This window comes from Artemia sp. Qi Xiang Cuo, chromosome 14, assembly GCF_049724085.1.
Source record: "Artemia sp. Qi Xiang Cuo chromosome 14, ASM4972408v1, whole genome shotgun sequence".
NCBI classification, from domain to species: domain Eukaryota; kingdom Metazoa; phylum Arthropoda; class Branchiopoda; order Anostraca; family Artemiidae; genus Artemia; species Artemia sp. Qi Xiang Cuo.
In genome coordinates, this window is record NC_142807.1 from 56,616,465 (window position 1) to 56,642,098 (window position 25,634).

The window sequence follows — 25,634 nt, forward strand, 5'->3', positions numbered from 1 at the left end:
AAATATTTGCCTCTTTTTCCTTCTTTTTTTTTACAATGGCTGTGATAAACTTTTTTTTCTTCTTCTTTCTCCTGTGTTTTCTCGTTTATTTGTACAGAAATTCAAAAAACATGTTTTTTTTAATAAAACTAAGTACCAGAGCTGCGCATAGGGCGAAGGGGCCTAGGACCGCCCGAGATCTTGAATTTTTTCCGAGCATCTGAGAACTTCTTATTCAAATTGTCAATTTTATTATCATTTGCCTTCCCCCTCCATCATAAAAAAATAATGTGTATGTGTTTGATAAAGTACCAGAAAAATTGGAATCCTAAGTATATAAAATTCATTGAGGTTAAACAGGGGCAGATCTAGAACAAAATCTTGGGGGGGGGGGGCAATATTGCAAGAGTGCCAATGAGAAAAATCTTGGGGGGGGGCAATGTGACAAAGGTGCCAATAATTGATCAAATTGACAAATTAATTCTAAAAAAACAGGAGGAGAGGGCGCCAGAAAAAATATTAGGGGGGGGGGGGTCCCTGGATCCACCAGTGAGGTTAAAGGCATTTGTCCAAACTTATGAGTCTGAGAAAATGTGTGCAATTTTTGAAAAATGAGAAAATCACCTTAAGGCGTGTGATATTTGTGAAAATTACTACTACTACTAAAAATTCACCACAGCAACAAGCCGCCTGAGGCCAACACAGTTACGCACGCTCCTCCTTCATCGGAATTAGTGAAAATTGCATCATCAAATTCAGAAAATCAGAGAACCCTTTAGCATATGTTTCAACCTATTTAGAGAAATGCAAAATTTCATATTTTTTCCCAAAATCAGTTTATTTCGTGTAATGCGAAAGCAAACAATGCGTGTTGAAATATTTCTTATTAAGCTCATTTTATAGCTGGAAATATACTCATAAAGGCCGAGATAAAAGCATTAAATTCTCCTATAAGTAAACTGGTTATTCATGGTGTACCAACTCGAGAAGTTTGCTGAGTGTAAGATCTAACAAAACCGGTTTCATAGCCACAAAGACAAATGATGAGAGACAATGCGGCTATATATTTGCACATTAGGGGGGGGGGTAAGGTTAGGTTAGGTCAATTTATAACCATCCTCTCCCGCTAATGTGCAAATATATAGCCCAAATTATATTATTATATAAACTAAAGTATTATATTTTCATCATATTTCGGTATATTTCTTTAGAATTAGCCTAACTTCACTTCTCGAGTGTGTACTGGCTAATACGGAAGTACCGAAAAAAAACATACAGTGTGATACATAAAAGTGTGACAGTTTGATAAATAAAACCATACATTCGTGATACATGCAGTTTTGCTAATATTGAATATATTTTTATTTTGGATGACCGTATTTTCTTGTTTCCGGACGAAAACATATATTCATTGTATCAACGAATCATATATTTGTTGTATCAAAGAATTTATATTTTGTCTCTTTTTTTTTCTTTTTTTTTGTGTGACTTAAGGTGTATAATCTTATTTGAAACTTATTTAAAGAATTTTCAACCTGGATTGCCGGTATTTCAACAAACTCCTGGAAAGCCCCACCCTCAAAGTTACAGCAATGATTCTAAGACTGGTCTTATCGGCTCTAAAATGTGATACAGTTGGATTTTTTTTTTTTTTTTTTTTTATAGATTCCAAAGTCTCTTATTGCATGGAGAAGTTCACAAATAAGTTATTCAAAACCATGCAATCTTCATTAATGTGAAAACTATTCTATTTGATATGTGGCTGGTAGACACTAACCTTTTTATAGGTTAGCAAGGAATTCTCTAACGGACCCCTTCATCTGTAAAAATTAAAAAAATTGCAGCGTAGAAGATGCGAAATTTTGGTATTTTGTACCCCGTCCATCCAAAGCTTGACTAAATTGATGCATTTTCTTCTTTTCTTTCTTCTAAGAAGTGTCCAAATGAACTAAAGATACTTGGAAGAATTTTGTTTTATTTGAATATCAGGATAAATTCCGTTCTTTTGGGATGTTCTTCTTCTTCTTCTTCTTTTGGGATGGAATGGGAGGGGGGAAGCAAGGCTTATCGGAAATTCGAATCAAGTAGCTACCCATTTTTTAGTCGTGTATTATCATTATATGTCTTTGTAGGTTACATGGTCCAGCTGCAACATCTTCAGTACACAGGATCATGCTGCGGCTGCTATGGCTGCAAGAGGAATCCCTGTCTACGCCTGGAAGGGTGAAACCGATGAAGAATATATCTGGTGTGTTGAACAGACTGTGATATTCCCTGATGGTCAAGTAAGTATTAAATTCAACTGCTTTTTATTGTAAAAAGCCAGGAGCATTGAATAGCTAATAAGATTGCACTATTAGATAACCCTCTCAGGAAAAAGGAAAATAGTCTTATTAAAATACAGTTTTTAATCTGTTGATACCTGTCAAGTCTGCTGGAGCCAAAAGAACCTGTCCAATGACAGGCATACGAAAAAATTAAAAGCGGACACTCTTGCGAGTATCAGAAACCTGTTGACTCTGATTGTAAAATGAGAATACTCGCTTTGAGTACCTGTGTTTAAACGTCACACGATTATTTTCAGAGCTGAATATTATTGATTGGCTAGGATGTTTACCGGAATTACGAATAAAGTAGCTAGATTGTCTGGCTAACTAACACCTGTCTTTTTTTGTTTTTTTTTGCGCTTTTACCTTAAAGAGAAAACGCCTCAGTTATTAGTCCACTACAACTAAATCAACGCCCCCCCCCCTACCACAGAACCAAGCTGCATGAGGTTAGATTAGCTGCACTCCTCGTACAATATTCTTCAAGAGTTCATTTTTTGAAAGGTAGCAAACCTGTGACTCTAACTTACGTTGAATGTTGGAGAGGCCTAAGGCCCGATTTCACTTCAGCTGAATTTACCAAAGAACTCGTGATATATTCCGATACAAGTAGAATTATGATAACTATCACTTAAATGTAAAAATAAAACTGATCCCAAAAGACCGGCCGATCTCTTTACTGAGCTGTCAAGGGCAGAGGCATCTCGAGAGGGGTAGGGGCGGGTATGCCCCCCCCCCCCCCAAAAAAAAGGCATTCAGTAAATTTTTGCCGAAGGCGAAAATTTTGCAAAATCTGCCGCAATTTAGCAAAATTCTTGATTTTTGCAGAAAATTCGGCTTAAATCAAGTAGCAATTCGGTAAAATTTATGAAGATCACCCCCCTCTCTCAATGAAATGAGCCTTAGGACGCTCCTGGTCAAGGATTATGCTCTTTGTTTTCTGATCTATTGACTTTTTCTCAACAGTTGCCGCCAGATATAGTTAGACTTCGCGAAACTTTTCTAACGAGACAAACAGTACCTTTTTGGAAATCCAGATATACTTTTCATTTTGTTATTCAGATCAACAATGAATAGAAGAGGCTTAGCTATTTACACAAGGCAAGAGTGCTCAGTATGGACCAATTAGGAATTAATCCGAAATATTGAAGGAGTTTATGAATCACTTTTACTAGCAATAGCCTTACCTTTGCAGAAACAAATAGCAGTTGAAGAATTCTACCGTCCACCGACAGGATATGTCTCTTCATTCTTGGGAAATGTAAGCCAAATATCTGATCTTCTGAAGAAACAAGGGTATGAAGCTGTCTTAATGGGATATTTCAATATCAGTCTAACTCTTCCTGTCTTCCGGTGCGATAGATCTGCTTAGGATAGTGTCTTCTTCGAATATATACCCCTCAATAACGATTTCTCCACGAGTAACTGTCACTTGCACATTTTTTCGACACTGCCCCCAATATTAGCCTCTGTTCTGTTATGTGACACTTCTCATCACTTTCCTCTCCTCACGAATTTCAACATACAACATAAACATCCCATATCTAATGTCTCAATTAAGCAGAGGTTCATAAAGTAGAAACTGAATGATGAGGACATTACATTGACGGGAAAATTGCTAAAAGTGGAAAGAACTTTCGGAAAATATGGAAAGTTTAATCCTTGCAGCTCCTCAACTGAGCCTCCGTTCAAATTAATTTGTCAATGGGACCATAAAACGTGCAAATGCATTGGTCTTTTTTTCTTTTTCTTTTTTTTTACAGGGCAGGACAATAAGATTGCAGCCTCTGTTGCAAGTCCCTTTAAATGTTTTAAAGGTTACCTTGGTCCGGCATGTACTTTGTCAATGGCACTTGAACCTGTCTCTTCATCTGAAATTCTAGTAATCATACGAAATCTAAGAGGCAATTCGGCTTCTGGGTTCGATTGAGGACGCAATGAAGTGCTAAAAGCAGTTGCCTTGTCAATCATGGAGCCTCTTAAGTCTCAATCACTTGATAAATTTGTCATTGCAAAAGGGTACTTTCCCAAAACTACTAAAAAAAAGGTTAGAATAATTCCACTGCATAAAGGAGGCACTCAAGTCGGTCCGGATAGTTACAGGCCTATCTATATTATTAAAAAAAAAAAAAAAAAAAAAAAATAAAAAACCTTATTAGTAGCAACTACTCCAGTTTATAGAGAAGAAAGAGTTCCTTAATAATTGCCAGTTTGGATTCAGACCAGGGTACTCTAGCCAAGATGCGCTAACGACTTTGAGCTTATGGAAAAACAAATCCCTTGGATTCTGGCCTACTACCTGCAGCGGTTCTCCTAGATATCAGAGAAGCTTTTGATTGTATATACCATTCAGTTCTTCTTGGGAAATTGGAACACACAGGAATAATAGGCGTTGCACTGGACTAGTTTAGATCTTATCCTAGGGATAGCAGGATTTATGTGGGAGAAGATTCAGGAAACGATGTATTCGTCAACTGTTGTGTCCTCGAGGGCTCAATGTTGGAACCACAGCTGTTCCTGATCCACGTTATCCACGTTAACGGTCTGTGTAGAGTGCTGAACCCGGAGCGCAGAAATCTTCGCTGCTCTAATCTATGTTACGACGAAGATTCTTTCTAGCCAGAAGATGACAATGATGAGTTTTTGGCTTTCACCGATGATACTACGCTTGGTTGCTCTGAAACTGATAGGACAACGCTCATGTTGCTCAGATTCCGCTTCGAATATAACATGTACAGTGATGTTGAATCTGACCCCAAAAGATCTGAGAGGTAGGAGCTCACTTAGTTGGCACTTGGTTAGTCATTTTAATAGACGAGAGGTAAGTTCGTGTCTGAGAGTAAAATGTAAATATTGTTGTTTTCGGCGTTCAGGGATGGATTGAGATGCTTTTTTTTTTTTTTTTTTTTTTTTTTTTTTTTAATAAACCCATTGAACCTCAACAAGTTCCATAAGTGACCTGTCGAAAATAATATACAACTTTATAAGGTGCTCAAAAGTTTTGTTCTGGAAATGGTCTTGATCAATTTGAGCATGCGATTTATTTACTAAGAAATTCAAGGAAACTTAGTTTTCAGTTCAATGCTTGTTTTTAGAATTTTGCAGATACCAGAAAATATAACGGGCCAGATTATTCGAGATGGTTATGCAGATATATTTTGCGTATTCATTAGTTTTTGGGAACTTCTGAACAAATCGCAGGGAAGGGGGGGGGGTGTTTTCACTAGAAAAGGAAACAGAAAATATGTTGTCGATTCAAGCGGAAAATAACGAATTGGTATTTCTGTATATTTTCGACCCAAAAGTGATATAACTTGTTCCTTATCAAATTATCCGATTAAAGTGAAAAGGGGTGTAATTATGTCTTTAGTTAATAGGGTATTAAAACTAAGGTCACCGAAAAGCATGAATAATCGAATTGTTTCATTAAAGATATTTTCGTTGGGAATAGATATCGCATAAAGGTGATCCCTTAAAAGCTTGCTTTAAATGCCATCCCCCTTTTCTCTCGGGATTTTGGAAAACATACTTTCCTCCCCTCTAACTTTTGTGAATTGATGCTAGATGATTCAAGATTTTTGTTTAACAAACAAAATACTCAAATAGAGCAAACAGAGAGCTAATCTCGAATCGAAAGCTGACTTATCAAATAAGTTTTATAATCCACCAACAGGCATGAATGAAATGAAATAAAGAATCAATATATATATATATATATATATATATATATATATATATATATATATATATATATATATATATATATATATATATATATATATATATATATATATATATATATATATATACATGTACTTTGCACTTGGACAGGACACAAGCTATGTAGCTCTCCCTGGTGACAGGATCTGGCAGACTTTTGAATTCCACAGGTCACGGTCTTGGGTTAATGGGGCAATAATTTCAAGCCATGAAGGGTCCCATCTGCGACCGTGTCTCCAGAATCCGCCAATCGGCTCGAGGTGAGATTTGACGGTGTTGCCATGTCGTTACCTCCAATCAGGTGCTGGTTTGTAGTGAAGGCTTTGATTTGTAAAAGTTTAGGCCGGTCTTCGGCAAAAATGGCCTAATCAGGAAAGGCGACGGTGTCAAATGATATATGTAATGTCGTACTTCTGGTCACATCGTTGGCGGATGACCGTACTTGGGATTCGGTCGCTGAGTCGTAACCCCAATATGCTCCTCGGGCTTCTGTGTTCAAAAGTGTTGAGGGCGTGTGCCTTGGTGACTTTTAAGGGCCACGTGTCACAGCCGTTCAGTAAGACTGATTGGACAAGGGCATCGTAAATAAGAATTTTTGTTTTCCGGTGAATTTCCTTCCTTTTCCTTAGCGGCTTCCACAGCTGTGCAAAGACAGAAGAAGCTGATGCAATGCAGCATTAGATTTCTTCGCTACATCCTTAATGTTAATGTATAATCCGAGATACTTGAATTTATTGACTGCTTCAATCTGCCTAGGGTTAAGGGTTAAAGGGGTAGAGTTTGTATCCGGGACAGTAGGCATAGCTTTAGTTTTGTCAATATTAATCTTGATCCCCGCTGGGGCAGCAACTTTGGAGACTTTCAGTAGCATTTTCTGGGCTTCGCCAACAGATTTGCCAAGAAGAGCAACGTCATCGGCATAATCCAGGTCGGTGATACTGAAATCAGGGCTAACCTCGACTCCTTCGAAGTTTAGCATTGCTTTTTTCATTACCCAATCGACGACAAAATTGAATAGTTCGGTAGAGAGTACTCTCACACTCTTGCCTCACACCGAAGGCGATATCAAATAGCGGAGAAAGCTCTCCGTTAACCTTGATGCAGGCTCGTGTGTGTTGATAGTAAGCCTGAATTAGTCGTATGATCTTAGGTTGGACATAGTCCTCTTCCATTGCCATCCAAATTCCTCCCCGGATGACTGAATAGAAGGCCGTAATGAAGACAGTGACGGTGATTTGTTGATGCTGGCTCCATGTTCAAAAATCTGTCTCAAGGTGAAGAGTTGGTCAATACAGCCCATGCCTGCTCGGAAACCAGATTGGTTGCGGCGGATTCTTTCGTTGTGGACTTTGAGGAATCGGTTAAACAGAATCATTGCAAAGATCTTTGCCGCAATGCTCATTAATGAGATCCCTCTGTAATTTTCGCATTCAGTACGGTCGCCTTTCTTGAAGACTGGCAGTATAACTGAGTCTTGCCATTCCTGGGGAAACCGTTCCTGAGACCAGATTGAGCAAAAGAGCTTCTGTAGTTTCTCTGCGAGAATAGGAGCAGCTTTGTAAACTTCTGCTGGAATAGAATCTGTGCCTAGTGCCTTGCGATTCCTCAGCTTCTTGATTGCCTCTTTGATCTCTTGTATTGAGGGAGGGTGAACATTTACGTTGCTGTATGGGGCTTGTTGACTCGGTGGTACTGAGTTAAGGTTAGTGTTGCTGGGCTGGAATTCAGTGGTGCTATTATTGGAGGGTGCTTTAGTGGAAGGGATGATGTGACTGCGGTTCAGCAGCTTCTGGAAGGGATATTGCCATCTTGCGATTATGTCATCTTTTCTTGACAGAAGCGTTCCATCTTCGCCTCTCACTCCAGTTGAGAGTGAGAGGCCTTCTGCATATCTGCTGCCACGGGGTCCCAATTGCGTTGTCTGTCACTGCGGGCGGATTTATGGCATTCTTTTCTCAGTGTTTTGAACACTGTGGACTTGGTATTTCCGGTCTGTTGTTTCTGGTTCAATAACTCGATGGTGTCTTCTAAGATCCACCTCTTCTGCTTCTGATTTAGCCTGCCAAGGACTTTTTTAGAGGCGTCTGTTATGGTGTCTCTGATCTTCCTCCACTCGTCTTCTATATTTATGGTGGTTGGTTCGTTATCGTCGTCCGCGGACAAGATGTCAAAACGGTTAGATAATTCCAAGTGGAACTCTTCTGCGACTGCTTTATCATGAAGACGTGCTACATCGTATCTCGGAGGAGGTTGCGTTCGTTTCCTGGAGACGAGCTTTATGATCAGAGAAGCTTTTAGCAGCATATGGTCGGAGTCATTCTTCGCTCCTGTGTTGGCTCCAGGGTAGGCTCTACAGTTCTGTATAGAGCTTCGCCATCGGGAGGATATTAGCAAGTAATCCACCTGGGATTGGGCTCTTCCATCTCGAGAGCGCCAGGTGATCCTCTGGGATGGTTTGGACCGGAACAACGTATTTGCCAATACAAGATTATGCTGCTGAGCAAATTCTACGAGCCTCCTTCCAGGCTTGCACCTGTCGCCCTATCCACATCTTCCAACAGCTCTTTCGTGGTCTAGCTCGCGGCTTCCAGCATGGGCGTTAAGAGCACCTCCTAGGATGAGTAGATCACGGTTGGGACTGTTTTCAATGACTGGGTCAGAGCATCGTTAAACTCGTCAACTATACTTTCGTCCGCGGTTCAGGTTGGTACATAGGCTGAGATGACAGGGATGTTGAACAGGTGACCCTTAAGACGGGCCTTAGCCAAACTAGGTGAGATGGGCTGCTATTCAACTTGAGATTTTACTAGAGAGACCAACCCTCGCATTACCAGAGCCATCACTAGGTCTGGAGTTGAAAAAGTGGAATTCGGATTTTCCACCAGGGGCGGAGACGGGCTCGTCTTCCAAATTTCCATTAGCCGGTTTCGGATACACACAGAGTTTCTATGCAATATCTTTCGCATTCGCCTGTAATGAAGGTCCTGGTCGCAGGGCATTTCAATGAACATACGTTCCAGCACCCCACACTGAGGGATTGTCGATGTTTCAACAGGTGGTCGGCTAGTTCAATTTTCTTCGGGGTCGCCGTAGTCTCCGACGCATCGCTTGCCGGGAATGTCGTAGCCAAAGTTCGTTTTTTACTTCTTTCTACCATTTCCATCGTTTCGTGGGAATGTATTTAACCGACGGGTCCCCAATCCGACGGCTCCCCTTTTGTGTGTTAGCCGGCGTCCGCCAAGGTTAGGTTGGGAGGGTCGTTGCCACCCTTCTGCCACGGTGAGGCAACGCAGCTGGATTTCTCCCTGAAGAGCTAGGGACGGAGAAGGTGCCTGTCGTGCACCCCAGAGACCCACAACCCTCTCTAGGGGCAGGGATATATATATATATATATATATATATATATATATATATATATATATATATATATATATATATATATATATATATATATATATATATATGTATGTATATATGGTCCACGTCTGCTTGATATAAAAGGTGTGAAAACAGCTAAATGTAAAAAAAAAAATGGTACTTGTGCATTATAACTAAACCAGCGCTATACACGAAAGAAGTCAAGTTTGGTTAATGCTAATGAAATAAAATAAAATAGGATGAATATATAATAGTTTAGAAACAAATTTGGGCTATATATTTGCACATTAAGGGAATGGGGGGGGGGGGGGGGTTAAGCATAGCATATATTAAAAACGTAATCTAAGCTAGGTTCCCCCCCCCCTAAACCCAAAAAAACAAACGTTTAAATTTTGTAAACTCAATGAGAAATCACGCTTTGCCATCAATCTATCTAGCAAATACCCGTTTGTCTGCTTTCGTGTCTGATTACCTTGTACAGTCTATAGTGCTGGTTTAGTTATAATGCACAAGTACCAAAAAAAATCAACAATAAAATTCTCTAAAGAGTATAAGGTAGTTTTTTAAAGAGAACTGATGCATGTATCGATGCAATTGGGATGAAGATTTTGAGCATCTTTTATGATTCTAATTAATAAAATAGGTAGTAATATGTATTTCTATAATAACCTGTATGGCACGTGACTTATAGAACATCTTGTATTTCCTTCTTTCTAAAACTACGCAAACATTTGTATGCTGATAATTTTCTGTGAGTAATTTCAAAGTTGGTACATCATAGATTGTTTTGATATGAATATTACCCGTTCATTACTATGCATGGTTGACGGTAAATTTTATCTCTTTATATAAATAATATTTTATATTATATATAGTTGGTCTTAATATAAAACTGTCAAGGAAAATCCCATACCCCCTTGTGTTTTTTTCTCTAGCTTTTTAACACAGCCACCTTTTGAGTTCCTTAATTCTTCTATTTGCCTCAAAAACTTAGGGTCTCTTTTGTTTCTTTTCATTATTTTTTCTTCATCTTGGGCAGTTTTGGTCAAACATTAATATCAAACGCATTAACCTATATTCCTTAATTTTTTCATTAAAAGATAATCTAATCAATGAACATCTAGTAATTTTTTCAGCAATAAATTAAAAACAATTAATTAAATAGCAACTAGTCTGTTCCTTTTTTCTTCTTCTTCTTGGCCAGTTAATTAAAGCAAAATTAGGACGACTGAAAATTGTCATGGCTTCTTATGTTAATTGAGGTATTTTAATAATAAAAAAAAATGATATCAAACGCAACAGCCCATATGGCTTAATTTGTAAAACCTGTAGTCTATTCCTTATTCCATAAATTTTTCAACCTATATTCCTCAATTTTTTTCACAAAAAGATAATTTAATCAATAAACATCTAGTCATTAATTAAATAACAACTAGTCTGTTTATTTTTCTTCTTCTAAGGCAGTTAATAAAAGCTAATTTAGAACGACTAAAAATTTCTAAGGCTTTTTATGCTAATGAGACAATTGTGGTAATAAAAAAAAAACATAATAATAATGTCAAACGTAGCACCTTAATGTCATAATTTTCCCATAAAAATACAATGTAATACCAAGTGTCTTTTTTTAAGGCAAGTTGTAAAAATATAAACAAAATAAAAATGATGGAATTGTCCAAGGCTTTAGACATCAAAATCGTCAATTTAAGGTCAGTTTCAACAGATAAAAAACAATAAAAGTGTTTGTCTTTGATTCAGCATCTATTTTTCTTTTGTTAGCCACTCAACATGATTCTTGATGACGGTGGTGACCTTACCAATTATGTTCATGAGAAGTACCCTCAATTGCTACCTAACATCAGAGGCCTCTCAGAAGAGACAACAACAGGGGTCAAGAATCTCTACAAAATGGTTATGAATAACAAACTGAAAATCCCTGCATTTAATGTCAACGATTCAGTTACAAAGGTAATTTCCAGTAATACAAGTTTAAATTGATTAGCAAGTCGTTCTAAAACGGGATGGGAGGATGGAGGAGGAGCGTGCGTTGCTGTGTTGGCCTCAGGTGGCTTGTTGCTGTAGTGAGTTGTTAGTAGTAGTAGTTTTATTAGCCTCAAGTCTATCCATCTTTCTCGTATTGTACCTCCCACTGTCCAACCGACAAGACTAACAATAATTGGACCGCTGGGTCCAATTATTTTAAGGTTAACGCGCCATGATCAGAGTACTTGAAGAACAGCTTCATTGCGCATTACACCTCGATTTGGAACCGTCTTCCTGGGGACATTATTCATGAAATTTCCTTTTTGTCGACTCCTTACAAAGAAGATCCAACAGTCTTATAAAACCTCGTGATGGAGTGATGTAAAGGACTAGCAGGAAATCTTTGAATATACCTGGCGCCGCCACTTTAGGAATAAGAAAAGGAAGCTTAAACCTTTAAAACGTGATTTTAACTTTAAATGAAGATAGTTAGGCTTACAGTGGGCTAAAATTCTAGAAATTGGTTCTTTTTTACCATTGTAAAGTTTGAGTCTGTATAGCTGTTTGAGTAGACTGTTTCGAAGTTTAAGCAATTTCTTTGGCTGTTTCTGTTTTTCACCTAGTTGATTGCTTTGTTTTTCATTTTATCTTCCATGAGGTTTATCTTCCATACATTTTATCGACATAGCCCTAGTTTCTTAAATGTTTATAATTGAATTTTTCAGAAATGAGTAAAATGTAATAGAATAATGTACTTTTACCAAGTTTTTTTTTTTTTTTTTTTTTTTTTTTTTTTTTTTCAATACCTAAATCCTAATGCCAATCCTAAAAAGGTGTTTGAAGTTTCCTCTGGGGGAGTTTAACTTTAAACACTAAAAAATTTGACGGGTAACTCTCAACAAGAGTTGGAGGAGTTTAAACTCATGGCATCAAATTCATACAGCACTACTTCTAAAATAAAAAGACGAAGAAAAGTCAAATTAGTGAAGTATCAGATGACCAAAGTCATCATCAAATAAAAATTTTGTGCCGTAAGCGGGTTGAGGGGCTGGAAGATCTCCCTCTATCTGGTCGGGACGGATGGAGGCTGAGTCTTTCACCCTGGAAAAATAGAAGGATCCATCTTTTTTTTTCGCAGGTACATCACGTTCAGCAAGCCGCCAGAAGACGAATCATCTACGTCCAACAATACAAAATACTGGTAAATATAACCTATGACGAACTTTGCGATGAACCTACGTCCATCCACGGTTTTTGGTGGGTAATTTGAACCCGTTTTGGCTGCTGCCCCGCTTGACAGAGAAGAGCCAGCGCTAGTCAACTCATCAAATTCCGTTTCAGATTCACTCCGGCATCCGGATGCGTTAGTCGTGTCAAACTCACAACTTGAGTCCTCTCCATCCCCGATGTTTTTTCCGGGTGCGATGCTAAGACTTTTGTGCCTGATCTTCCTCACAAATTTGTCAAATCTGCGGGCTTGCAGGATATCCAATAAAACTTCTGATGTTGTCCACAACCTATCGTGGAGTTGATTGGGTGGAAAGTGGATGGTCCTGAATGACTCTGGGCCGTGATAAGCACTTGGATTTGATGCTAGATTCTCCAGAAGTGGCTTCAGAAGCTTTGGGAATTTTATTTCTTGTGTCTTTTCTTAATGCAGTTTCTTTTGGGTTATCCATTTTGTAATTATCGAGCATTTTCCTCCATGTTCTTTTAATTGCAGCAAAAAAAGCAACGTCAAGAGGTTGCAGTATATCTGCTGTGTTTGGTGGAAAGCATACAAAGTGAATGTTGTTTTTTCTACTGACTTTCAACACTCAAGCAGAAAAGTGGGAATAGAGGTTGTCACCCAACAAAAATTTCACCCCTGCTCTTTTCTTCTGGTGGGGGAGCGCCAGTGACATAAACCACTCTTCGAAAACTTCGCTCTCGAACCATCCTGGCTTAGATGTAGCATACCTAGCTGCTTTAAGGCCTTCTGTATTTCAACACATAATTAGGAATATTGCTCCCTTTGTTTCGTTCATTATTCTGGAAGGGTTTTTGGATCTTCTTTTCACAATGCATTTCTGATTCCTGGGGTCGTCTGTTAAGTCAGTCTCATCGCAATTGTAAATATTCAACAAAGGCACATCCTGGATAGTCACCTCTACATTTTCGTAGTACTCATTCAACATTTCGGATGAAACAGAAGCTCTTTTTTGGGGGGTAGTTCACTGCGGTTCTCAGTCGAAGCTTTGAATAATGTCGATCTAGGAAGGACTTGGTAAATTCTTGCCCAGATATATTGTTCTTAAAGCAATCTACTGTTTTTTCAGTTGATTCAAGATAACTTTTGACTATGAGTTTCAGCTTGAAGCGATCAATAGGAAACCCCCCTCGGCACATGTAAGCAAATGAATGATGGCTTCTTCATCGAGCCCTGTCAATACGGTGGCCGATGTTTACCCGCCTGGCAATTCGATTACCCCCCCCCCCCCAGAAAAAACCCCTCTCCCCGGCAAATAAGGCTTTTAAAATTTTAGAATTTTATTTTATTTTTTTTTTATTTTTTTTTCGTAGGAGAAAGGAATTTTGGTGTTTGTGTATTATGCGCCACTCACTCAAGTTTACGGTGTGTAAAATTCGAGAACACCCCGGTTTTTTCGTTGGTTTCTTCGTTACTTTGAAAATAATTTTCGGATCTAGATTTGCACATTAAGGGGGGGGGGGCAAAGTATTGCGGGTCCGCATGCAAAATGTGTTTGGTACAATTATTCTGCATAGTAGATAGATAGATAAATAAGTGTATTTTAAAGCCAAATATACGGCCATGAACATAGTAAAATAACATAAATGAAAGGTAAAAATAACAAACTTTGATTAGCGATCATCATAAAAAACTTAAATGAAACACTACATAAACTAATTATAGCCTAGTAATTAATACTTGAAAAATCGGTCATTGAAAAAAAAACTTAACAAACACTTGGAAAAAACACTTAAAAAAAAACATTACATTTACTTTACACTGGATTTTTTTTTCAAATTTCCAGATACCTCGCTATTCTTCCGTAATTTTTTAGTGGCCATATGCCTAGAAAGAATTGTTATCTGACTTCAAACTGAACTGTCCAAATACTTTACCCCCCCCCCCCTTATGTGCAAATATATAGCCCAAATTATATATTTCCCATATATTCTGTCACTTGCCTCTCGCGCTAAGCTGAAAAATAAGTTACCCTAACGAAGAAACCGGTTTGTTCTCGAGTTTTACACAGCGTTAACTTGAGTGAGTGGCGCATAATACACAAGTACCAAAATTCCTTCCCCCTACGGAAATAAAAAAAATAAAACTCAAATAAAATTCTCAAATTTGGAACGCCTTATTTTACGCGGGGGGGGGGGGGGGGTAGATGCCTAGAACCGTCAATATAGTTGGTTTTTTCACTTTTTATTGTGCTTTTTGTTCATTTGTTGAGAAAGAGTACTCTTTCTTTATGTCCTCCAGAGCTTTTTCCGTCACTTCTTCGTCATAACTGGCATACTTTCTTACATTTACTGGTTCCATATACTTTTCTGAGCATCTTCAAAAATTGTTCATTAAGACTTGATTTTTTTTTAAAAAGCAAAAAATACATAATAAATGAAACTAAAACTTTCAATTGAATGATTTCTCTCCAAAGTTTTTACGATTATCCCTACTATACAAAGCGACCAGAAAAAAACAAAACAAATAAAAATGAAACACTGAAGGCTTATGGCCTTTTCTACACGCAACGGTAGAGCGTTGCCTCTGATAGGCTTTTGTCCCGAGGATTAAATTATTTTCAATGATTTTTGTTGCTAATAGTAAGGAAATGGGCTTATTTAATCTTGTTGCTTATCGTAGTGTGAAGTGGGCTAGTATATAGATTGTGTCTAGAAATACAAGCATTCACTGCGTGATTGTTCAAAATTGAGGGACGCAATGCCATTTTTTGGAAATCCCAGCAATAAGAGGACATTAAAGCTGTTGCTTGCCATAATGCGGAGTGATTTTCTTGTCTAGAAATAGAAACATCTACAGAAGGATTTTTTAAACTCGAGGCGTGTAATGTCACTTTTGTTGTCCTAGTAGTAAGAGGTGAATTTAATCTTGCCTATCATAATATTCCGGAACTTCGGTACTTAGAGCAAATCTAGAAATAGCAGTGTTCACTGCATGCATTTTCGAATCTAGAATGCAACTAGAAATAATTGCATTCTCAAAACGATTTTTCGTTTTGTTTTTATCTAATTCTGGGACCGTGTCAGGATTCTCATGCCTTGCGTGTGTATATCCAATCGGTTCCGCAAGTATGATTGAGCGATTCATAAGGTTTTGGCAATTTGAGTTAAGCTTCTTTAGGCTAAAGTAACTGTAGATGAAATGATACTTTTTGAATTTTACAGACCAAATTTGACAACTTGTATGGTTGCAGAGAATCCTTAACAGATGGCATCAAAAGAGCAACAGACGTCATGCTTGCCGGAAAGACTTGCGTTGTTGCTGGATATGGTGATGTTGGTAAAGGCAGTGCTCAGTCATTAAAAGCTTTTGGTGCACGTGTTCTTATCACAGAAATTGATCCCATCAATGCTCTTCAAGCTGCAATGGAAGGCTATGAGGTAGGTAGCTTTAAGGCTCTCAATCATTTATTTGACAGCTTTGTGTTAGAGGAAGTTCTGAATGCCTAGGACTGCATATCAACTTAAGCTCCATCCAGTCTTGTTTTTTTTTTTTTTTCTGTTTATCAGGTAGATTTGGTAAGGCTTCTCTTGTAGTTTAAAATCTCTTGTAGGCCGAAGGTATACAAGACCTTATTTGTTATGATCTTTTTCCTTTATAATTGTGTTTTAATTCGATTCGTGTCTCCTGTTCCTTAATTTCCTCTTTTGGTGTCTTCAAATTCCTTTTGTTTTCCTCTATTATCTCTCTCTCTCCCTCTCTTTATCAGTATTAGCCATTTACCCCCGCTGAAAATACGCCTCCAACACCCCCTCCCCCCGAGGAAAATACCCTCCTCCCTCCCCCCGAGGAAAATTAGGCTTTCCGAATTTGAGTTTTAATTGAGTTTTGTTTTTTTATTTTCCATAGCAGGAACGAATTTTGGTACTTGTGTATTATACGCCACTCACTCAAGTTTACCTTGTGTAAAACTTGAGAATAAACTGGTTTCTTTGTTCGTTTCTTTCAGCTTAGCGTGAACCAAGACAAAAACAAGTGACAGAATAGATGGGAAATATATAATTTGGAATATATATTTTCGCATAAGGGGGAGGGGTAAAGTATTTGGACAGTTTGAAATCAGAAAACAATTCTTACTTCATTTTATGCAGAATAATTGTACCTAACACATTTTGCATGCAGACCTGCTATACTTTATCCCGCCCCCCTAATGTGCAAAATATATAGCCCAAATTTGTTTCTAAAGTAAGAAAGAAACCGGTATGTTCTCGAGTTTTACACATCGCAAACTTCAGTGAGTGGCCTATAATACACAAGTACCGGAATTTTTCATGGAGAGAGAGCCGTATTTCCCGGTAGTAGTTAAAAACGATCAGAAATTAAATTTAAATAAAAAACAAGTTTTTTCCAACTGAAAGTAAGGAGCAACATCAAACTTTAAAACGAACAGAAATTATTACGTATATGAAAGGGGTTGCCTCCTCCTCACGACCTCGCTCTTTACGCTAAAGTTCTTTTTATAGAATTTAAAACAAAGCTTATTATTCTAACTAAACGGTCATTCTGTTTCAGGAATCGTTCTTAAAGAATTATGACAAAAAGTCTAAACTTTAGCGTAAAGAGCGAGGTCTTGTGGAAGGGGCAACTCCTTTCATATATGTAATAATTTCTGTTCGTTTAAAGTTTTGATGTTGCTCCTTACTTTCAGTCGAAAAAATTGTTTTTTTTTAATCACTTGTCTGTGAGACTAATTTTTAATCACGTGAGACTATGTCTTTTCTCACGCTATAGCTGAAAGAAACTAACCAAAAAACCGGTTTGTTCTCGAGTTTTGCATAGCGTAAACCTGAGTGAGTGGCGTAAAATACACAAGTACCAAAATTCCTCCCCCTCTGCGGAAAATAAAAAAACAAACTCAAATAAAATTCTCAAATTTCAAAAGCCTTATTTTCCACTGGGGGGGGGGGTATTTTCCGTGGAGGGATAAACGCCAGCCTCTCTCTCTCTCTCTCTCTCTCTGTCTCTCTCTCCCTCTCTCTCTCTCTCTCTCTTTCTCTTTCTCTTTCCCACTCACTCTTTCTTTCTGCTTGGGACTTTTAGTTTTGTTTTACGTCCATGTTTAAGAACCATCTAACTTCTAGCGTGTTTTCTCTTCGTGTCTTAATTACTTCAATGTCAATTTATTATAATGAATTTATTGATTGGTTATCAAGTAAAAAAATGTTATTATCTGTGCATTTTCATAAAAATATTTCCATTACTTGAAGCCCCTTTTTTTCCTTTACTGCAGCAGTTCTCTTTTCTTAGCCTCTTCTAGTTTTGCTCTTAGGGGCTTGGTTAATGCGCCACATTATCGTTTATCTGCTTTCATTTAATAAAAAATTGAAGTTATAGAGAAATAATTATTGCGTTTCATTATCCAGTTTGAATCTGACTCAAAATTGACGGATTACAAGCATGGCCAGTCATGGCTACTCAAAAATGACTTCTCTGACAACTTATCAAAGTTTCGGGCCTTGTTTAAACATTTTGTTACATTTAGTAAGCTATTTTAACTATGGGTTATTTTAGTATCGTTTTATAGCTATGGTTAATGGTATAATTAAACTGAGTTTTTATTTTTATTGCAAAGTGAGATGGTAATAATTCTTTAGATTTTTTTAAGTCGATGCTTTTTTTTCTGATCTTGGGTGGTGTGTTCTTCAGATAAATCTGGAATTTTTGGTGCTTTATCATGGATTTTATACGAATTCAAAATTAGTAGCACCACTTGCAATGCAGTATTTCCCAATAAATTTATAAACTCCAAACATACTTATTTTTAATTAATATTTATTTTCAGTTAAATGTTGAAAGTTTCTTTGGAACAGTTCTGATATTATCGCAATTTAGCTGATTGTTTCGTGTTTCAAACGATTTTTGTTGCTTGTAAAAGACTTGGGACTAAGCTTATAAGAATAAAATATGGCTAGTTTTAAAAGATAACACAAATATTCTTTTTTTGTCCTTTTGGGGAAAGTTTTTTTTTGTCCTTTTTTGTGCCATTTAAAGTAGTAACAAAAAGATAAAATATCAACTTATAAAAGTCGATTAAGGTTTTTATAAGCAACTTTAGACTTTGGTGGCTAAGGCTAGATGGCTTAGGTGTTTTTGTCGCCCTTTGTTTTACCCAGTTGCAATTTTTTGAATTTAATTTTTATTTTTTATGAGTCAAACGTGCCTTAGAAATTTTTGGAAGCTTCGGAAGGAAAATTATAAAATCTTAGGCTAGTTTCATTTACCTTTCGAGAAGTTTAACACCCTTTGTTATGAGGCTTGATTATATATGATGCAATAAGCTAGATATCAGCTTATCTGATTTTATTTTAATTGTATTTTATCTATTAGTATATATTTATTATAATTAGCTCCTTTTTTCATGTTAGGTGACAACCATGGAAGAAGCAGTGTCCAAGGCACAAATCTTTGTTACCACCACTGGTTGCAAAGACATTATCCGCGGTGAGCACTTTGCTGCTATGCGAAATGATGCTATTGTTTGCAATATTGGTCACTTTGACTGTGAAATCAATGTCAAGTGGCTTGTAGATAATACAGTCGAAAAAATTAGCATCAAACCACAGGTATGGAAATTACTGTTTATGCTTGGTTTGCTTACTTAGGCTTAGATCCTCCAACGCCTAGTAGCGTATAGGGTAGCAATGTTTGACCTCCACGTCGGACGATCCTGATTCAGAGACCACAACTCATTGAGTGATGATCGTACAACTCTTGCCTCAGCTTCAAGGGAATGACTAATAGTGATCCATTGTAGACCACTCTCCCAGAGGCCCGGAGGAGTCATTGCAGAAGTTATTTTATTTTATTGATGTTTAACTTTGATTGTATTACAACTGTTATCAAACGACAATGTAATATGACAACAATAGCAATCAATAGTGTAATATTTAAGTATTTTTATTAAAATTTACTAGTTTTTTCGTTTTTTTTTGTTTTGTTGTTTTGTTTTTTACCACTGAATGGGAAGTTTTCTAAAAAAAAAGATGAGGGAGATTTCATGAATTTCTTGTTCTCCGAAAAACTATAAAAAAAAATGGATGGAACCATTTGTTTTTACTGGCTAACTTTACATTTTTAACATCCGCTCACAGCCCAGTCAATTACATAATTGACCAATCAATTCTCAAATTTTTTTTTTTCGAAAACTGTTAATTCGCGGTTGGAACCCACTTGCAGCAAAAATTTCCGTGGTTAGATCTAATCTTCACATTCTTTGAGTTTTGAGAATAAATTTTTTTATCTTGTTTTTTTCTTTCTAGCTGACTGTCAGGATATTCCAAGAACAAGATTTTTGTTTATATGTTTTTTCTTCTTTTTTTTTGTTAAAATTTCTATGCTTAGTAAGTCGTTGTTTTCGTTAACCCTGGGCTCCTGTTGATGTGATTTTACGCAGCAACTGCCGTTTTTGCGTGAACCAACAAGTCTCCTCTGTTTTTGTTGCAAGTTAATTCGTCACAACGGTTCTACAGCTGTGTTGAAATATTTCAACTGAGCTTTTGAAAATTGCATCCGTTTTTCTGAATTGAAAGCTTTTTATAAAACAATAAATTGCAAGTACTGTAACTGAAAACCGATCATGTTCATCAGAATTTCTCTGTCAATATTTGACAACGAACCTGAGGATCATGTCCTTTTAGTTCAAGACTTAAATCCTCAACGCCTTTGGAGATATTACCAGGGTAATGAACATACAAAATTAGAATTATGTTTTTGATTAGGCATAGCTAGCGTATGCTAACATGGGTTAGCCCCTTGAATATTTTTCTTTGCTTCAAAAACTTCATTTAGTCTATTCCTATCCATATACTGTTCAAGTGTCTCATAACATTTTTTGCGCTTCAACGGTTACAGTGAACCGTTTGTGGATGAACATTCTTTGCGATTTTCCTGCATCTGCTATCCGTGAGCCGTTTTGCGTTAAAAAAGTCGCATCAATGGGAACCTTGGATAATAAGTGATTATTACTATTATAAACAGTAATTTATCATATATTGTTTAATGAAATATTCTTTTATATGGAAGTTGTAAATTTCTCTTGTTAGAAATGTGTACCTAATCGGAATTTGTCTACGCTCGACTATTCTGTGAGTTTTAACTATTTTCCAACAACTCCTCACGTTCGGAAACATGTGTTTAAGGTGCTTTCTAAATATCCACTGGTCAAAAAAAAAAATTAACGAAAGCTACTGTACGACCGAAGACGTCTCAGCCACTGGTAACCGAAGTGATCAAATATAGGAAGTGGAGATACCTTGGTCATGTGATCAGCATGCCCGAAACTTTACTACCAAAGTTCGTCTTTCAATGGTAGCCACGTGGTACCAGAAGAAAAAAACGCCCCAAAGGCACCTACGACGCAGTTACCAGGCTGACCTCAAAAATCTCAATGCCTCAATCCAACCTGAATTGGAGGATGTCTCGACAGCTGTAGCGATGAGAAATGATTGGCGACTCTTGTGGAAGTCCTTAGCCCCTCAGGAGGCACAGGAGGGTCTAAGGTTCCATGATGCTAAACGATCATGTAAGTGGGACTGAGATCTAACACTTATTGCTACACTGATTTGACCAATTATACCGATTTCGCTTTGTTATTATACTGGGAAAATGCAAAAAGACGCCAAAAGCTATATGTCGTTGGTAATTTTACTGTCGGCATTAGTGCAAGTTTGCTCCTAGGGTCCTAGAGAACTAATTAAATTTTATTTTAGGTTGACCGCTATAGATTACCAAATGGAAACCACATCATCCTGTTGGCTGAAGGTCGTCTTGTAAATCTCGGCTGCGCCATGGGTCATCCTTCATTTGTGATGAGCACCTCATTTTCAAACCAAGTATTAGCTCAGATTGAGTTGTGGACAAAGCCAGGCGAATATGCAGTTGGTGTTCACATTCTTCCTAAAAAGGTAAGGCAAAACTTGTCTGTGAAAAAAAAAGTGTATTACCATCCCTAGATATTTGACGTGAGCTAGTAGTTATCTTTATTAAAAAGAAATTTCCGCGTCTTTCCATCTACTTGTCTATCTGTTCTTTCAGTGATTGACAGCTAAGTTATTCCATCTACAAACATTAAATGTTTGCGACAAAATTCTGGAACCTCGAGATAGCAATTTAAGCTATAAAAATATATACCGATTTTTTTTTATATATTTAAACTAGCAACTGTGTATTTATTAATGTATTTATAAATTTCGTCTTAAAAACTGCTTCATATTTATATATATATATATATATATATATATATATATATATATATATATATATATATATATATATATATATATTTTTTTTTTTTCTTTTTTTTTTTTTTGAAAGTTCGGCACCCTGGAATTTCCGGCCTGAAAAATAGGAAGTAGGAATTAAATATAAGTATCTATGACACTGCCAAATTACGCAAGAGGACAACTGACTCTGAACAGCTAAAGAAAAAGACATGGAACAAGAAATAGCAACAAATCACATTGAATTGCAAACGAAGATGTGACTTAAAACTAAAAAATAACACGACAATTATGCTAGATATTTCAGGAAAATACAATTGAATAAGGAACGAGTTATTTTAGTGACTGCAAAGGATAAGCGGGAAAGAAGGATTGAATTCACGACAGAATTTCTTATTTATGCAAATTTATTTTGAATGAATCCGAACAGCCAGTAAAAGTTAAGGAAAAAATTCTGAGGTAATGTAGCACGATCAGCATCACAACGAATACATCGAATCACAAAAGAAATCTGCTGTTCGAAGAGAATCCACTGTGAGAATCAAACGAGTCGCAGAAAAAAACAAATTCTATGAAATGGATGATTCTTTCATGGATGGATGAAGGAAGGAGGAATTGAATTCACGCCAGATTTTTTTTTACTCGTTTCAAATTTCCTATTTTACGTCTCATGACTAAAACCTAAAGAATAACGAATATATATATACTCCCTTTAAACGAGCAACTGTGTATTTATTTATGTATGTATATATGCATGATTTTTTTGAAAACGATTTTGAATGAATCTGAACAGCTAAAGCAAAAGGTATGGAAAAATGTCTGATGTAATGATGCATGAAAATGAAGCGTAAACTAGATTTGCAGCTAGAAGACATGCGACAACAAGCAACACTTACGAATCACAAATGAAAATTCTGGACAAAAAATTTGTTGTTAGGAGAAAAGCGACAGGGGTGATCACATGGAATTGTAAATGGAATTTGTGGTTAGAAGAGAATCAACAGTGAGAATCACAACGAGTCCGAGAAGAAAAAAAATTCTATAAAATGTATGATTCTTTGATACATTAACAGGAAGCAGGGTCGAATACTCGCCACAATTTCTTTCATTATGCAAATAAAGGATTAGAAAATCAAATATATCAAAGCCTGCTGAGTGCCAGGTTCCGGATGAAGCCCGTGCTCCAGGTACTATATATGTATATATACTGGAAAGTACTATCATAATAGAAATAGTAGTTTTGAAAAGAAACTAAAATGATGAAATTTTTTTAAGATAAATATTATTAGAGCTTAATAAAGTTAGATACATATCTGTTAAGGAAATAGGCTACAATAGTCGATTAAGGCACGAGCGAGTGGAAAGATTGTGACATACAGCCGGCCGTCACAGTTGGCCCTCACTATGCTCTGAGTGGTGCTTAGGGCAACGAATTTTTGTCCCATTGGCACTACGGTCGTGCAAATACTATCTTTTCTTATCTAGTCCATGAATATGAACAAGAATGATCTACTCCGTTTATTAAGCGCTTTTAATTCCGTCAGATTAGGTCAAACTTCCAGTCTCTTGATCAATAATACAGTCTTGAAAATGTTTAATTTCCGGCGAAAAAACAATTCCACTTTTTTGGCGTGGGTTGTTTATTTATTCTGAGTAGCAGACAATTTAATTATTTGCTTAGGAGATGGGGTTATCCCTCACTCTGGAAAAGCTGTGAATGTAGACAACATTAAAAAGTGCTCTTATCTTGTGTTCCCCTCCTCCCACCTCCCCCGGATAGGTATCGGATTCTCCTTGTGATTTTCTAATGAAACTAAACCAAACTGATGAATTTCAAACAAAATCGATACTGGCGCAAAACGTCCTCCTCGTAATTCGTTATTCCCTAGAATCCAGATCCGCAAAGGTTTAGAATGCTCATTGCTCTCGCTTCCTTCTAAAAATATAAAAATTGTTCCGTTAGCTCAACAAAATAAAAGAGTACCCAGGAATTATTAGTTACTGAGGAATAAGAGATACTATTCTTGTTATCCTATATTTCCTCATTGAAATCTCTTTGAGGGCCTACACTTCTTGTTTTTAAAAATAACCCAATTTTTTTTCAGCTCGATGAAGAAGTGGCTGCTCTGCACTTGGAACATTTGGGAGCCAAATTGACAAAACTGACCCCAGACCAAGCATCATATGTCGGGATCCCAGCAGAGGGACCTTTCAAGCCTGAATTTTATAGATATTAGTTCTGAACATGCAGGATTGTGTTATCTTTTTGTTTTTTTGGTTTCAAACAGCAGTTTTTATTCAAATCGCCTTATATGGATTCTATTGCCGTTAGCTCACAGGTCTAGGGCTGTATTCCGTACCTCAATCATCATTAATTATTTATTAATATATTTAGCCTAAAATGAGGATAATAAGAAATTTGTTGTTGAAAATATTTATAATACAGGAAAGGGACTAATATTTTAGTTTTTTCCGCGCGTGTATCAATAGAAATTGCTTATAATTTTGTGTTATCAGCTGTCTCAAAACAAAGTAGTTAAAACTAATTATAAATTGGTACTGATAATTGAGTTGTGGAATGCACTCTAAGTTTTGTCAAAAGTTTTCTTGGAGAACAAATTGCTTTAAAAATCCTTCCTGTTTTACGCAAATTCTATAAATGATTATCCCGGCAAGAGGGGATGCCTTCGGTAAAATTCGGTTATAACGATTGTAAGCTATTCTATTTTGTGCTAGTTCACTACTTTTCGTCGGAAAAACAATAAAAAGGACTATGTAACAAAAGAAAAAAAGAGAGAGAATTGAACGCACAAATAACTTCTAAGGACAAACTTCACTTAAATATGGATCGAAAGCATAAAAATGGGTGTGCATAACGCAGCGACTAACTTATTATCAGAAGATGCGACCCTTCAACCCCTGGACACACAAGAGGCCAGTTGGGGCAGATGAAATGTACTCTTGACGTGAGTATAGGCAGTCAGCATCCGAATATAAAAAAAAAAGAAAAAAAAACTCAATTAGTTACGAAGGGTTTGTAGACCTTCTTCTAAATATCCCCCTTCCTAGATTTTCATTGAAAAAAGGCTACCTTTCCCTGCTGTACTAATTTAAATGGATATAAGAAATGAGTGCACGACGTGGGTACATTAATATACGGTATAACTTTCAGGAGCAGAAAGTGTAGATACCTATTAAATGATAAACAATACTTAGTTAATTCATTTTTTAATTGATTCATTTTTTTTTAGATGAAAACCAACAATAATTAATGTGCTGTTGGTGTTCTTTGTGTTTTTTACTCATTTGGTGATTTCTTTTAAAGAAACTGTAATCATTTATATGTTTCATAATAATGACTATTTTCACGCTTGAAACTCTTGATTTCAGTTGCTTCTATATTGGTTCAAATTTGGAAATAAAATTATTGGCTAACTTTCAGTACCAAAGTATAGTCCCACCTGCTTTACTCCTCCCCCTCCCAATATAAAGGCCTGAAGGACGAGCAGCCATAGCTACACCAAATCTAACTTAAATTATCTACATATATATATATATATATATATATATATATATATATATATATATATATATATATATATATATAATATATTGTCGGGTGCTAGGAATACGTTATCCCTTCCCCAAAAAAACTTCTTTTTTTTCTATCTAAGTATAGACCTTTCCCAAAGTATATGCGTTAAGGCATGGATGTGAATAAGGGTTATATGCGGTGTGAGTGGTTAGAAATGATCTAGTTGCAAAAAGAAGTGTATGGAGGGT

General features: G+C 36.7%; 1 protein-coding gene across 1 annotated transcript in view; it reads left to right on the forward strand.

The window, feature by feature from the left end:
• Positions 1 to 24,162, forward strand: part of Ahcy (adenosylhomocysteinase) — a 36,655-nt gene extending 12,493 nt beyond the window's left edge. Inside the window, exons 3-8 of the mRNA XM_089100360.1 lie at positions 2,112 to 2,264; positions 11,181 to 11,369; positions 15,798 to 16,013; positions 18,999 to 19,196; positions 21,342 to 21,536; positions 23,957 to 24,162. Of these exons, the coding sequence (XP_088956486.1) occupies positions 2,112 to 2,264; positions 11,181 to 11,369; positions 15,798 to 16,013; positions 18,999 to 19,196; positions 21,342 to 21,536; positions 23,957 to 24,088 (1,083 nt within the window). The 3' untranslated portion in view covers positions 24,089 to 24,162. The remainder of the gene's footprint in view (positions 1 to 2,111; positions 2,265 to 11,180; positions 11,370 to 15,797; positions 16,014 to 18,998; positions 19,197 to 21,341; positions 21,537 to 23,956) is intronic.
• Positions 24,163 to 25,634: the final 1,472 nt, after the last annotated feature.